Below are 15,157 nucleotides of genomic sequence, written 5' to 3'. Positions count from 1 at the left end.
AAAATTTACACATAGTAAGAAACGTACAGAGATTGTTACTTTTGATAGGCTTTGCCATCGGCTTTATATATGTCACGAAACAGTATATTAAAGTTCCAATTCTTGAACAATATTATCTTTAATAGAGTTGCAAATGTATTAGAATGTCGTCGTACTTTGAAAAGAAATGTAAATTTGTTTATTGAATATATTTCTTAGAAAGTATTTTTTTTGTAATTTTCTGTCCAACTTGTATCAAATACTTACAGAGAGTGACTGCTTGTTGACGTGAAAGTCATGGGTTCGAGTCCCGGCAAAAAACGTCGCAATTGAAAATGGTTTCAGCTGATGTTATAAAATGTGCGACAGTGCTAGTAGAAGGGAATACCATAGCATAGGCGTCCAAGGGGGGGGGGGGGGGGGTAATGGGGCGATTACCTCCCCCATTTAAAATTTACCCCTACCCTGGGGGTGCCATAGGCACCCCCAACCATTTAGGAGGGGGTATTTAACCCCTCCAAACAATTTTGGGGGGGTAAATACCCCCCCCCCAAAATAAAAAATATCTAATAAAAAAAAATTTTGCGCGCTTCGCGCGCATTTTCAATACTATGTATTTAAATTTTAATTGGGGGGGGGGGGGTAAACTAAATTTACCCCTGCCAACAGATTTCAGGGGGGGGTAATTACCCCCCCCCCCCAAGCAAATTTTACCCCCGGGGTAAAAATTTTGGGGGGGGTAAAAAAAATTTGCGGCGCGCTTCGCGCGCCATTTTACCCCCCCAAAACCGAATTACCCCCCCCCCCCTAAAAAAATTTTACCCCCCCCCTAAAAATAAAAAGCTTGGACGCCCCTGTACCATAGGGCCGTTACATTTACATTGTAACAGTTGCAAGTGAAGTACATTATTAGGTGGGCCAACGTCCAACGCCTTGTTTTGGGCCAGAGCAATACCCCAAAATTTATATATTGATTTGGCGCATCTGAAATACTTTTTAAACATTCCCCTTTTCTGACGCGGTGTTAGGCCAAGATTCAAACCCATTACCTCACTGACAATACTGACAATAAGCGGGTCAATGATAATCATATATTACTCTGTAAAGTCTAAAGTAAATAGAGAAACTGAAAGTGTCATGTGTGACGTAATAAAAATACGTCTAAATCCATCTCTTTCTTAGGGGTTTCCTTTCCCACTTCTCCTCTCAATCTTTCTTTTTAGACGCATTTTTATAACGTCACACATGACTCTTTCCATTTTTCCAAGCAAAAGATTATCCGAAGATTCTATAGTTTTTTGTATATGTCTTTTGCATAGACGTCCAAGGGGGGGGGGGGGGTAATGGGGCGAAATTAAAAAAAAATTAAAGCTTGGACGTCTATGGTCTTTTGGTCGGTAAGTCCGTAATGTCCAGTTTCCAATTTTCATCGCAGATAATTCACTTTCCTTTAATTTTAGATCTGAAGCAGAAGATTACCCGAATGAAAATCCTCACCAGTAATTTCACAATCACAAGCAAATGACGTCGAAATCATAAAGAATACCTATTTATCTCATCGTATTATAGTTAGTTTCCCGCGGATATTAAAATAAAAAATATAAGATAGAACCAGTTTAATTAGCTCCAAGGAGCTAAAGGCACGGTCTAACAAAACTGGTATTAATTTTATTATTCTTTTTAAATATTCGTGGAAAATTGTCTGTAATACAATGCTAAACTAACATTAAATTATTTATTTAGAAATAATATCAAATTTGATTTTAAATCTAATTATAAAAATTATTTTAAAAATCTTTTAATTATATGTGATCTCAAATAATAGTTTGAAATGATATTAATTTAACATTTAATAGATACAAATTTAACAGTTTTAATTTTTAATTTCTTATTTGTTAATTAAGATTAGTTAATTATTGCATCGTATTATAGATAGCTTTCCAGATATTCAAGAAATTGAAATGAAAAATTATAAGATTAAAGCCAGTTATGTTAGCCACGGGGGGCCGAGGTCCCGGTCTAAAATAACTGTTATTATTATTATGATTTTTCTTTTTAGTATTCTTGGAAAATAGTCTACAATACGATGCTATACATAATTTTTCAGTATGGCTGAGAAACGGTTTTAATACAGAGGATATTAGTCGGTTTCGAAGCCATACTGGTAAAGATTTTACAAAAAAAAAGTGATATTTTTTTCCAATCAAATATTGTTTAGTTTTTTAAATGCACGAAACATAATCATAAAAATTATAAAATGCTGTTTTTATCATAAATCTAGTAATTAAGTTTTTGCTATTTTTAATTATTTTCAATTTATAAATGAAAATATATTTAGAAATCTTTAACAATGGAAAAATGATTTTATTTTAGAGTTATAAAGCACAATTAACTCTCATAAATATATTAGAATTTTAACAATTTTTAAATTTTTAATTATCATTAAATAGTGTTTTTAGTTTTAAAACCGCAAAAGTGCTTTAAATTTATAAAAAAAGGCTTTAAAATTTTAGCTTTTTTAGGATGTATGATAGATAGAAGAATAACTATACTTAAATATTTTTTTGGTTTAATTTTGATCTAACATTATAGATTATTCTTAAAGCTTTCTATTTTTGTGTAAATGCTGTGCTGAATTCTTAATAGATATTAATCGCATCGTATTATAGACAGCTTTCCCCGGATAGTAAAATATAAATCAAAAGATTAAACCAGTTTTGTTAGCCCCGAAGGACCGAAGAAGGCACAGGGAAACAAAACTGTTGTCAATTTTATGATTTTTAATTATTAGTGGAAAATTGTCCATAATACGATGCTATACATGATTTTTTTAGTATGGCTGAGAACCGGTTCTAATCCAGCGGATATTAATCGGATTCGAAGCCATACTGGAAAAATTATTATAAAACAGGGACTTTACATGTGCATAAGTAGCGAAGCAACAATGAGCTATCAATATTTTAGAGCCTCTTCTGACGGAGTGACTGATTAACGTATGAATGTACTGACTTGCCATAATTATAGAGTAGCAGCGCTAATATTTATAAAAAAAAACATCACTGTACCAATTAACTTTATATAAAGTAAAATAATGTAAAACTACTGTAAATATAAAATTATATGCTTTTGGGTGAAAGAAATATAAAGTATTATTTAAGATTGTGTTTTTTTGTTTGTTTTTTGAATAGAAAAGCTACTTTATAAATGTTCCATCAATCTGTCGGTATTGCAGTGTGTATGTATGTATGTAGCCTTGATTCTCTGAAGTTAGGATTCAGATGCACGAGGAGATTGGAGGTGAGAATCCTTTGACCAATCCTAGATTGGTAAGCTTCGCGCACAGCTGAGTGTATTCTATGTTACATTACAAGCTGACCCGCAATTCTCGTGGAAGCTACTCAATTATTACATCACCCTGGTCTAGAGTTTTGGCAGGTGTTTCATATTAAGCCACCCTAATTAATGGCACTCTCATATGAATGAGGAGCATGGACGAAGGAAAGCACGATTACAGTTGCTTGATAGGTAGGATCCTAACTTCCTACAAATCTCCCTCCTTACAACCTAAGGGCATCACAGGGAAGGTTGCGTGATTATATTATGACAAATTGCAACAGCATTTGTCATCCAAGTGCAATATCTATGAGGGGACTTGAACTCGGATTTTCCCAACCACAGCGTAGTGCGCTAACCACTACTCTATGGGACACCCTTGTCGCTATTGCAGTCGTGTAAGGTGACGTCAGAGGTAAAGGTATATGGAAGTTGTCGTTGAATTAATTATATTTGGATACCATTTATTAGTACACTACAAAGCAATCAATATTAAATCTACCCATCCCCTAAAGTTTTTATTCTAACAAATGACAGAACTTGAAAGACAGTTTCATATACAGTTCTTTTTTTCTCAAAAAAGCTAATTTGTATATTATTAGGATTTTATCATTATATTAATAGCGGCTGGGCCCCTAGCATCCAGAGGAGAGAATGGGCAATGGGGATATTAACGGAAAGACAAAAATCTTACTACTAGGTATATCAGATTCAAGCATGCTTTTTTGAAAGCGAAGCTTTTATATAATTAGGGTCGGTCCGTCCGTACGTCCGTCCGAGATAGATAGCTTTATTCGTTAATTAAGGCATGTTAAAATTGTCCTATCGATTTCAAACTTTGCATGATGATTCCTGTAGTAGTTGGGTACGATTTAGTAAGCGTAACAACTCTATAATAATTACCAGAATGTCCGTACGTCCATTTTAAACATGTTGATTTTTCTACTTTTTTAACAACAAATTTTTATGTGATCTAATTATCCGTTTGATCTGATTTTTGGTATATTTGTTCCTGGGACAACAAAGAACAATATTATAAGCGAAGCAACTCTATAATCCAGTCCTAAAAATGTAAATATGTCCATAAACATTATCCCATATTAAGCAGTTTTTCAACAAATTTACTTACAATTTTGCTTCGACTCTTATACTTTTATATTCTGATTATTCAGTTCAGACACTATACAAGTGTTAATGTCCGTTTGTCCTACCGTTTCAGTGCTTCGCTTTTATGGATGTTGTCATCCTTGTTTCGCATGCAATTTAATAAAAATTTGAATTACCTAAAACGTTTTGTTTCTTGATGTGTCTAACTCTACAGCATCAAACTAAAAGAAAGAGAATCACTAATAATTACAAATTTGTGATAATATAGTTTCTTAAATATTTTTGGACAACAATTTTGAACTAAAATTGAACTCGACCCTTCAAAGTTACATTTTTTTCTTCTTCACCTAACATTCATGTGTAATCAACCTTAAACACTGCAAAAAAAATTATACAGGGATACTTTGATAATACGAATTATTAGCGGCAACGCCCCTAGAGGCCTCTGGGTGAACTTGATGTTGGTCGAATTCCCAGTTTAAATTTTAGTTTTAAAAAAATAATAAATTTTTCTTTCATTTTTTCTATGGGCCATTTATCTTGTAAGTCTATAAACCACTTTGTAACTATGATGTAAGGTTCACCTTAAAGAAGAACCGTATCAGTTCAACAACTAGCAAGATCCTTCGGTACACACAGACAGAACGACAAACAACTTGTTATCCTTATAATAAAGTAACAGGATCTGGGTCTGTCTGTGTGTGTACTGAAGGATCTCGCTTACCACAAATCCGATATGTTTCTCCTTTACAGGGTAGGTGGCTTTTCATTGTCATGGGATGGTTTACAACTATTTTGGGAGAGGGTACCACCATCCTGCCAGGAGAAATCGCCTCTAGAAAAAATGATCCCCCTCTAAAAATATTTTTTTACTTTTTCTTTGTAAAGCTACAATTGAAAGTGGCGGAGTCGACTTTCCCAAACCCCTTAAAAATCTTATAGGCCTCTAGGGGCGTACCTGCTAGATTTATATAAAGGATAATTGTAAGAGTGTGTTGAAGGAAGGTGAGTTTACAAGATCCAAAGTTAGATTAGTTTAACATTTTTTACAACAACTTTCTCACACATATTCACACACAGAATCATATGTGAGTACACACACACACACATATTCACACACAGAATCATATGTGAGTACACACACACACACATATTCACACACAGAATCATATGTGAGTACACACACACACACATATTCACACACAGAATCATATGTGAGTACACACACACACATATTCACACACAGAATCATATGTGAGTACACACACACACACATATTCACACACAGAATCATATGTGAGTACACACACACACACATATTCACACACAGAATCATATGTGAGTACACACACACACACATATTCACACACAGAATCATATGTGAGTACACACACACACATATTCACACACAGAATCATATGTGAGTACACACACACACATATTCACACACAGAATCATATGTGAGTACACACACACACACATATTCACACACAGAATCATATGTGAGTACACACACACACACATATTCACACACAGAATCATATGTGAGTACACACACACACACATATTCACACACAGAATCATATGTGGCTACACACACACAAACACACATAGAATGATGGATCTTGGACAAAGTAGCTTCGGACAATGTAGCTTCGGACAAAGTAGCTTCAGACAAAGTAGCTTCAGACAAAGTAGCTTCAGGACAAAGTAGCTTCAGGACAAAGTAGCTTCAGGACAAAGTAGCTTCAGGACAAAGTAGCCTTCTAAGGAAATAATCCTCCACTGTTAATAAAGGTCATGGCCGCAGCGCTCGGCCCCCTAGCCTATAACCCAACCTAACCTAACCTAACCAAAAAATTGTAAAAACATTATTAAAACTTGTAAAAAAAATATTAAAAATCTATCAACCACTTTTTGAAAAATCCATGAAATTCTAAACCTCCTATGTATTATCAGTTTATGATATTTTTCTTAAATAAATGTTCTGAGGCTAACATAGGTTAAGTTAGGTTAGGTTATAGGCTAGGGGGGTCGAGCGCCCGCGGCTAGGCAGGCAAGGGGGCCGAGCGCTGCGGCCATATTGGAGACTATTTTTCTTAGGAATCTACTTTTCTTAAGTAAATGTCCTGAATCTACTTTGTCCTGAAGCAACTTTGTCTGAAGCTACTTTGTCTGAAGCTACTTTGTCCGAAGCTACTTTGACCAAGATCCAGAATGATGTGTGTACACACACACACACATATTCACACACACACAATGATATATTCCATACATGGATCTAAAGGGATAAGACAATTACTGATAAATTGCTGATAACCGAATGATGGATAAAATTCCCTGTACTATAGATTACAATTAATGTTTTAAACGTTAGGAAAATCAACTAATAAAGAACCAACTAATTAAAATCCAATAATAGTCCCCAAAGTTGTTAAGACAACGAATAAGAAAACGTTATAATAAAACTTTGGGGACTAGAAAACAGCCCATTGTCCCCTCCCTCCCTATATTTCACCTTTTTGTAAATTTGCCAAGAAAAAGATGTATAATTGACAATTTTGGATGTAAAATTGCCAGTGTTAGATGTATATTTGTTGGCATACCTACGATATTTAGCAAATTACCGTCAAATTTACATCCATACAAACAATTTTGACAAAAACATCCATTGAATCTGCCAGTTGTAGAAACGGAAACGTCCCAGTAGGACTAGAAGAAAATCTTGAAAATTCCATCCCTACATTAGCAGACAGAAAATCTTTCCTTTTCTTTATACAACGACATATTAAATTATCGAAGATACTTTATATCTACTTTGTCTGTCAGTCAGTTAGTCTGTAATACACTAGGAAAATATTATTTTCAAAGCTGATATTCAAGGGAGACCGCTCACGTTTTTTGCTTGAAGATTCCCTATACCAATGAGCATCCAGTATGTGATTTATTTTATCCATCGGTCTATCTCCTTTTCCGTTTTTCTATTTATGATTTTTTTGGATTTTATGGTTTCTATTTTTTGATAAACACATGGGAGCGGGAAGAAAACATGACCAATTACCCTCAGTTGTAGATAGGTATATTATTTACCATTTGGTAAAATCCTGAAATTGTAATCGAGTTAGAATATGCTATTTTATTCCATTGGTTTTTGCAGAACATGATATCAGATAAAATTAATTAAAAATAACAGGATGTCTGTACCTTAAGATAACTATGACCTACATGGTTCTCCTTTACAGTAAAGCTAATTACAAGTTTAGGAAAGATCGAAAATATGGGCCAAACTTTACAGTTGCTTTAATTTTAATAATATTTTCATCCTTGCTACAAACAAAGAATAAAAGTTTTATGTAAATAACAACAGAGATATAAAGGGATAAGACAAAGGACGATAAAATTATACACATCCCAAACGAAGTCAAACAACATTACCCCATCTGTAGATTAAAGTTTGGAACCAACGAATCGAAATTCAACAAAAGTACTCAAAGTTTTGGATCACCAAATAAGATAGGATATGAATTTGGGGTACCAGTGTAATTTACAGTCCCATGTCCCCTCCCTCCCTGGAATACCAGAGCTTTGTTTGAAATGTAATAACATAAATGCAAAGTTATCCAATAATTTCTATAATTTTCATTTCCTGTGCACGCCTTTGAATGGTTCCTCTCTGGTGCATTTCAGTTTACTCATTGGGGCGTGCAGAGATTTTTAATTAAAGGGTGGATATATATTTGGCATGGGCAAATAATTCTTCGGAAATATTTAAAATACTATTTTATTCCAGTATGTCTTCGAATCCGGTTAATATCCGCTGGATTAGAACCGGTTCTCGGACACACTGAAAATAATGTATAGCCTCGTATTATATCCTTCGAATATAAAAATGTAAAATTATTATATTAAAACCAGTTTTTTTTAGCCCAGAGATTCTGATGGCACGGGCTAAAAAATTGGTTTTAATCTTATGATTGTAAGTTTTTATATCCGCAGAAAGCTGTTTATAATACGATACGATAAATATCATGTTGTCGTTTAAACAGGGATCTAAAGGAATAATAAGAAAATGGCTGATAAATTGATGTACATCCCCGATAATGATACACAAAATTACCCCTTCTGTAGATTACACTTTGTGGTTGAAACTTAATGAATCACCAATCAAAAACCACTAAAGTCCCCAATGTTATTAAACCAACAAATATGAAAACGTTATTATAAAAGATTTTGGGACTAGTGTAATACACAGCTCATTATCCTCTCTATCTCTGTGTTTACATAAGATGCATAATTACAGCTAGTATCATGATGAAATCTTGAAATTAAATAGGATTTAAAAAAACTCCCCTTTTTTAACACATGTTATAGTTTTTAGAATAATTTCCTTATTGATTTAAAATAAGCCTTTTCTTTAAAATTATCTGTCCGTCTGTCAGTCGGCATGTAAGAAAGGCAATAAGGAAAACATGAATATCTCGGTTGCTATTCAAGAAAGACGTCTGAATTTTAGTGTGTAGATTCCCTTTATGAATAAAAATCCAGAATTTAATTTATTTGGTCGTTCTTACGTTCATGGTACAAAAGACATATACATTTTTAAAAGAGAAGCTTTTCCTTAACGATTTAGGAAGCATAGCAACTCTATAATCGTTACCAGAAAGTCCGTACATCCCTTTCAAACATAATAATTATCCTATTCATCTGATTTTTGGAATACTGATTCCTATTACTACAAGGTATTATGTTAAAACGAAGTATCTATAACACTTAATGGGGGGGAGGGGGGTGGTCATGATACAAAGATAGGAAAAATTATTTTTTTTCTGCAAGTTCAAAGTTCGATTAATTTAGGATTTCTTGGCAAAAAATTATGCGTTCAGAAATTTATTAAATAATCTATCCTAGATTTTACAAATACTAGGTTCACTTTATTAAATATACATTGATAGAACAATCTATGTCTTAAAGTAAGATAGTTATTTCTCGCATCATATTATAATAGTTATTTCTTGCATCATTTTATAATAGTTATTTCTCGCATCATATTATAATAGTTATTTCTCGCATCATATTATAATAGTTATTTCTCGCATCATATTATAATAGATATTTCTCGCATCATATTATAATATATAAATAATTCTCGCATCGTATTATAAACAGCTTTCCGCGTATATAAAATGTATAATTATAAGATTTAAACCAGTTTTTTAGCCCTAAAATGCTGAAGACACAGAACCAGTTTTAACCCTTACAGATCGGGCCCCAATTCCCACCTTAATAGATCGGGGGGGGGGGGGGGCTCAAAGAGCCCCCCCCCTCTATCTCGGCTTCTAGTACAGATAAAGACGTAAAATTTTTTTCTGGTGGTTCATGTGTATTTTTAGAGAAAATTACTTTTTCTAGTCATAGCGGTCAGACCGCTCCTTAGCCGCTTTTTAGCGGCCAGCCGCTAAATTTTAAAACAGCTGTAGAGCGGCAAATTTTGCAGCTAGGATGACCAAATTTTAGGACGAACTTTCATTTTTCATAACAAAAAAATTACTTTTTCTGATCATTGCCGAAAAACGGCAAATAACGGAAACCGCCATTTTCGGCGGTTACGGCGGTAAAACGGCGGTTGGCGGCGCAAATTAATATTTTTATCTGTTTATTATTGCTCAAGGATTTACCAAAAAAATTATAGGTCTCTAGCTGTAATAGAAGCCACGATATTCATGATATATGTCTGTAGTAAAAGCCGGACAAAAATTGGTCATAAAGTCGGTCAGGGAGCGGTCAAACGGTCATAACACCACTTTTCTCAGAAGGTCATTGATATCTAAGTATTCACCAAAAAATTTTTAGGTTTCTACCTTATACACAAAAGTCATAATGTAGAAATTAAGATTTATTTAGAATTTTTTCTATTTTTTTTTGCTACCCAACTTTCACGACTTTGACCGGACACCACGACCGACACAGACCAGATATCCTAATAAAATCAACTCTTGCCGACGTATAATTACTAAACTTAAAAAGTCATGAAGTTACAGCTCTCCATCTTACCTACAAAAAAAATGAGATTGAAAAAACTAGAGGGGGGGGGGCTCTTGGAGCCCCCCCCCCCCTCCCGATCTGTAAGGGTTAATACAGAAATTGGACTCGTATCCATTTTGGAAAACGTAAAATTTTCTAAATTATTATAATATGATTTAGTACAAAGAACAAGAACATAATATGTGTATTTCTCTATTTACTAATTTTACCAAAACAGTCGTTTGGCCATAATTGTAAAAAAGCATAACTATAGATTTCATAAATTCCATAAAATTGCTCTAAAAGATCAAAACGCAATTGTTGTTGTTTAAATGCTTTTTCTGTCTTTTAAAACAGCAAAAATATTGATCTCATAAGCATGATATTTTTTGCAAAAATATCTATATTAACTATTAGTATACTGTGGGAATTTTCTATTCCAGCTCAACCTAACCAAACCAAAAAAGTACTTTTTTTTCTAAAACTGTTTGTTTTTGTTCAAATAGCGATGGGTTGGAAATCGCCAAATTTTCTTTTCACCAGATTTATTTGTTAAAATGTATAAATGTTTATAGTTTTATTATGTATGTATGTATTATTGTGTTTCCTTATAATGTCCACGGAAATTAAAACTGGATTAGTATCAAAGTATTTCATTCGTTTCCTTATTTGATGACTAAAAAACTTTGGGGACTTTTAATGGATTTCGATTGGATGGTTTTTTAAGTCGTTTTAACCACTAATTGCAATCTACAGAAGGGGTAATTTTGTATTTGAACATTGGAGATGTACATAAATTTTTCGACCATAGTCTTATCCCTTTAGATCCCTGAGGTTTTAGATACCCCCAGAAAAAGAAGTTTATATATCCTCTCGCTTTTACACCATTTTAATCATACTTCCCCTGAAATCCTGTGGTGCCCTGCGGACTCAAGAAGATTTGGGTATTGTCGGTTTTGTGCCATTGCCTATTAAGGGGCGTTTCGTCGTATTTTCACAGTGGCTTCTCCCTTATTTCTAGTCCCTGCTGAGGGCTCTAACCCTGCGCAGCAACCATTAGCATGTGCCCAACCTAACCTAAAATAACCTATCAAAAGCTACTGTGAAAATACGACAAAACACCCCTTAAGAGGCGATGTCACGAAACTGACAATACCCGGAGATTCACTATTCAATATTGTACTCTAATTCTCATTACTTCAGCATGAATTGGATAATTTTTTTAATTTTTGACCAAAACTGGTTAATCCTATTTACAATTGTCTTCCATTAATAAAATATTTAAAAAATAACTTGTGTTTATATATATATATATTTTTATTAGTAAGGTTTTTTTTGTCTGTGGCAAAGAATCTCACTAACCATTGAACCGATTAGGTTCTCTGTTCAAAACAAGCTTCAAATAGGTCATGTGATGGTTTTAGACTATTTTTTTAAACTTTAGATGCTTGGGGCGTAGCTGCAAGTATTGAAAAATGTAAAGAGAATTTTTTTTAAAATATCTACATTCAATTTCCTATGCAACCGTGGAACAATTGTAAAACGCATACTTAGTATCTTTTTATTTAAATTGCTTATTTCACATGTCTTCAATTAAACATGGTTGTCAAAACTTATCCGCCAATCAAATCGAAATAATTTTAATAATATATGATAGCGTATGGAGAATGGGATACGCCATATCTTACTTAATAGTTGCATGATTAAATGGTAAAACGCCCATTAGCCAACCAACCCTTTGATTGCAAGTCCTTTGTCTAGAAGCCCTAACCGAACTGGAAATTTTGGCCAAGGCGTTCCCCCTACTCTGACTATTCATATCACACAACTGACATAGTAGCATATAAACCACTTTTAAGGAATTTATGGCGCAGTGTTGGGCCAAGATACGAACCTATTACCTCATTGACAACGAGTGGATGCCCAACGGGTTACAAACGTCTCAGTCGCGGGTTTATGTATAATATGTGTTCTTAATATCCCTAAAACGGCTTGAAAACTGAAATATAAAAAAACTACAGTATGTTTGTTTTTAAGCACTTTTCTTTTTTATGAAGTTTATATGTAATTTGCATCTTAAATGATTTTTTTTGCACAAAACCTAATTTTGATGCTTAGTTTAGGTTATATAAAGGTTAGAAGAGCCCCACAAGGATAGTACCCCCACTGGGTTGGACCTACCCTCAAAAAAGAGAAATAATTTTTTCTGTTTAAAAATTGAAGATAAAAAAAATTCTTTCTTTTACTTTAAATGTAAAATTTAAGATTAAAACTAAAATTCATATTAAAAATTTCAGATGAAATTCACTATTAAAATTTGACAACCCTTTGTTTATTATTATGCGATTTTTTCTCAAGCAACAGAACAACTTTTTTTTTATAAAATTCAACACAACAAGTTAACAACAGTCATTTATATGCGTTGTTATATAAAATTTTACTGTGAGATTTGTGACGTTTCTCTTAAATACAATAAATGCTTTCAAGTAGATAGTTTTTAATGGATAGAAAGTTGATTAGATGGATGGATAGATAGTTGGATAGAAAAATAGTCAGATTAATAGATATAATAGATACTGATAATGTAAAGATAACTAGCTAGATAGATACGTAAGTAGAGAGTAAATAATATACAGATTGATAGATGAAAAGACAGTCACAGATGGTACATGTACATTACCCCGTCCCGGATTTGAAAAATTTTGTTAAAATTTTTGCCCCCAGTCAAAATATGGTTGATTTATGCATAAAAAGGACCCATGCAAAATATTTTTTCTGTAATGCAAAAATTGCGACGGTACAAGCATTGCAAAGTTTTTAAAATCTGCAAAAAACCCTGTTTTTATGGCTTTTTTGGGGCTTTTGTACCATCCCAATTTTAAAGATTTTTACAAAATTTCAATTCAAGTGTGTTGATATATACCTGAAATTTACCAAGAAAAATGGGGGCAGTCTCAATTATAACATATGAAGGTGTAGCAAGTAATCTTCCAAATACAAAATTGTAAAATTGCATACATATATAATAGGATTGGGCCGGATACTTTTTTGGATGGATACTGGATATCTGGCTGATTTATGATGCCTGATATCCGGCTAATATATTTTATTTGGCCGGATATCCAGTTATTCGACCGGATATCCGGTTATTTGGCCGAATATCCGGTTTTTCAACCAGATATCCGGTTATTCGGCCAATGTTCTTTTATTCGGCCAGATATCCGGTAATTTGCCATATAACGATTATCTGTCATTAGAAATCAACCGGATATCCGGTATCCAGCCAAAAAAGTATCGGCCCAACCCTATTATATATGTATGCAATTGTTTCTTCTTTACAGTAAAGTTTCTGATAGATCCAGGGAATGTTTCAGTTATTACCACTTAAATAAAATTAGAGGATAGACCCTTCTCTCAGGTGCCCAAGAGTCCTTTAGGAGCGTTACCGCTAGAAAGTACTATGGAGAAGCTCTTCTTGTGAAAAATTTTTAACATTTTCTTTTTATGTGTCATTATTCATTGTTTATCTCTGTTAATTTTGTATTGACTTAATAGAAAAAGATGTCTTAGCTTATAAAAGATGTTCGGTGCTTTCCCTCAAAGTGTATTTTGATCACTGACAACCCCTCCTTCCTTATATTAACTTGCAAGGGTTCCTGGTACCCAATATAAACTATCCTAACCTGACCTTATATAATTAAGAAACAAACTAGAAAGTATCACTTCCTTTTTTCAAGGTCGGAAGATGGGGGGGGGGGGGTATGTGCTCGACTTGGCACTTGGGAAACTGGCAATAATTTGCCTTAAACTTACGTCTTCTATATATCAAAAACTAATGCTATAAAGCAGAAGTACCGATTGCAGAGTTGCTACACTTTCTAAACCCTTATTGTTACAGGAATCATCAACCAAAGTTTTCAATCAACAAATTTCAACTTGCTTAGATTAAATAAAAGAGCTAACCTTTACGGAGTTCGTTCAGACTCATATTATAGAAAAGATTTGCTTTTAATAAGTATCAGAAATAGATGGGACAAAAAAGACTGTTTAATACACTAGTCCTAAAAGTTTGAAAATAACCTTTCTTATTCGTTGACTTAATAACTTTGGGGACTTTCAATAAATTTTGATGGATTGGTTTATTAATTTGAGTGTTCAATCGTTTCTACCACTAATTTTAATCTACAGAAGGGTTAATTTTGTGTATTATTAATGGGGATGTACATCAATTCATTAGCTATATAGTCTCCTTGAGTAACATGTTATTTCTTGTTATGTAATAACAATAATAGTTATTATTAGACTTTGGGTACAGGAATCTAGATAGAGAAGACAATGGCTGATAAATGGACGTGTATACCCCATGATTATACACAAACTTACCCTTTCTGTTGATTACAATAGGTGGTTGGAACGTCTTATTAAACCAATTAAAATTTCAAACAATCTAAAAAGTTGTTGAGCAAACAAATGAAAAAGTTATTAAAACTTCGGGGACTAGTGTAATTAACAGCCCATTGTGCTCTGCCTCCCTAGTTATTATTAGATTTTTGGTACACTCTGGTATAATTCAGAGAGGGAGGGGAAATTGGACTGTTTATTTCACTTGTCCCCAAAGTTTTATAATTGTTTTTCTAATTCATTAGGTTAACAACTTTTGAGAATTTTATTGAATTTTGATTGGTTGGTTTATTAAATTAAGTGTATAAACGTTTCA

At 33.4% G+C, this 15,157-nt stretch overlaps 1 protein-coding gene across 2 annotated transcripts in view; it reads left to right on the top strand.

Moving 5' to 3' along the window:
• Positions 1 to 3,135, top strand: part of LOC145304332 (protein tipE-like) — a 47,486-nt gene extending 44,351 nt beyond the window's left edge. For both annotated transcript variants that reach the window (XM_080146198.1, XM_080146197.1), the window contains one exon: positions 1,440 to 3,135. In XM_080146198.1, coding sequence (XP_080002324.1) covers positions 1,440 to 1,482 — 43 coding nt within the window. In that variant the 3' untranslated portion in view covers positions 1,483 to 3,135. The remainder of the gene's footprint in view (positions 1 to 1,439) is intronic.
• Positions 3,136 to 15,157: the final 12,022 nt, after the last annotated feature.

The sequence above is a fragment of the Acartia tonsa genome, chromosome 13 (genome assembly GCF_053477335.1).
Source record: "Acartia tonsa isolate MP-2025a chromosome 13, ASM5347733v1, whole genome shotgun sequence".
Taxonomy (NCBI): domain Eukaryota; kingdom Metazoa; phylum Arthropoda; class Copepoda; order Calanoida; family Acartiidae; genus Acartia; species Acartia tonsa.
Note: the sequence above shows the minus strand (reverse complement) of the source record. Positions and strands in the feature narration are given on the sequence as shown.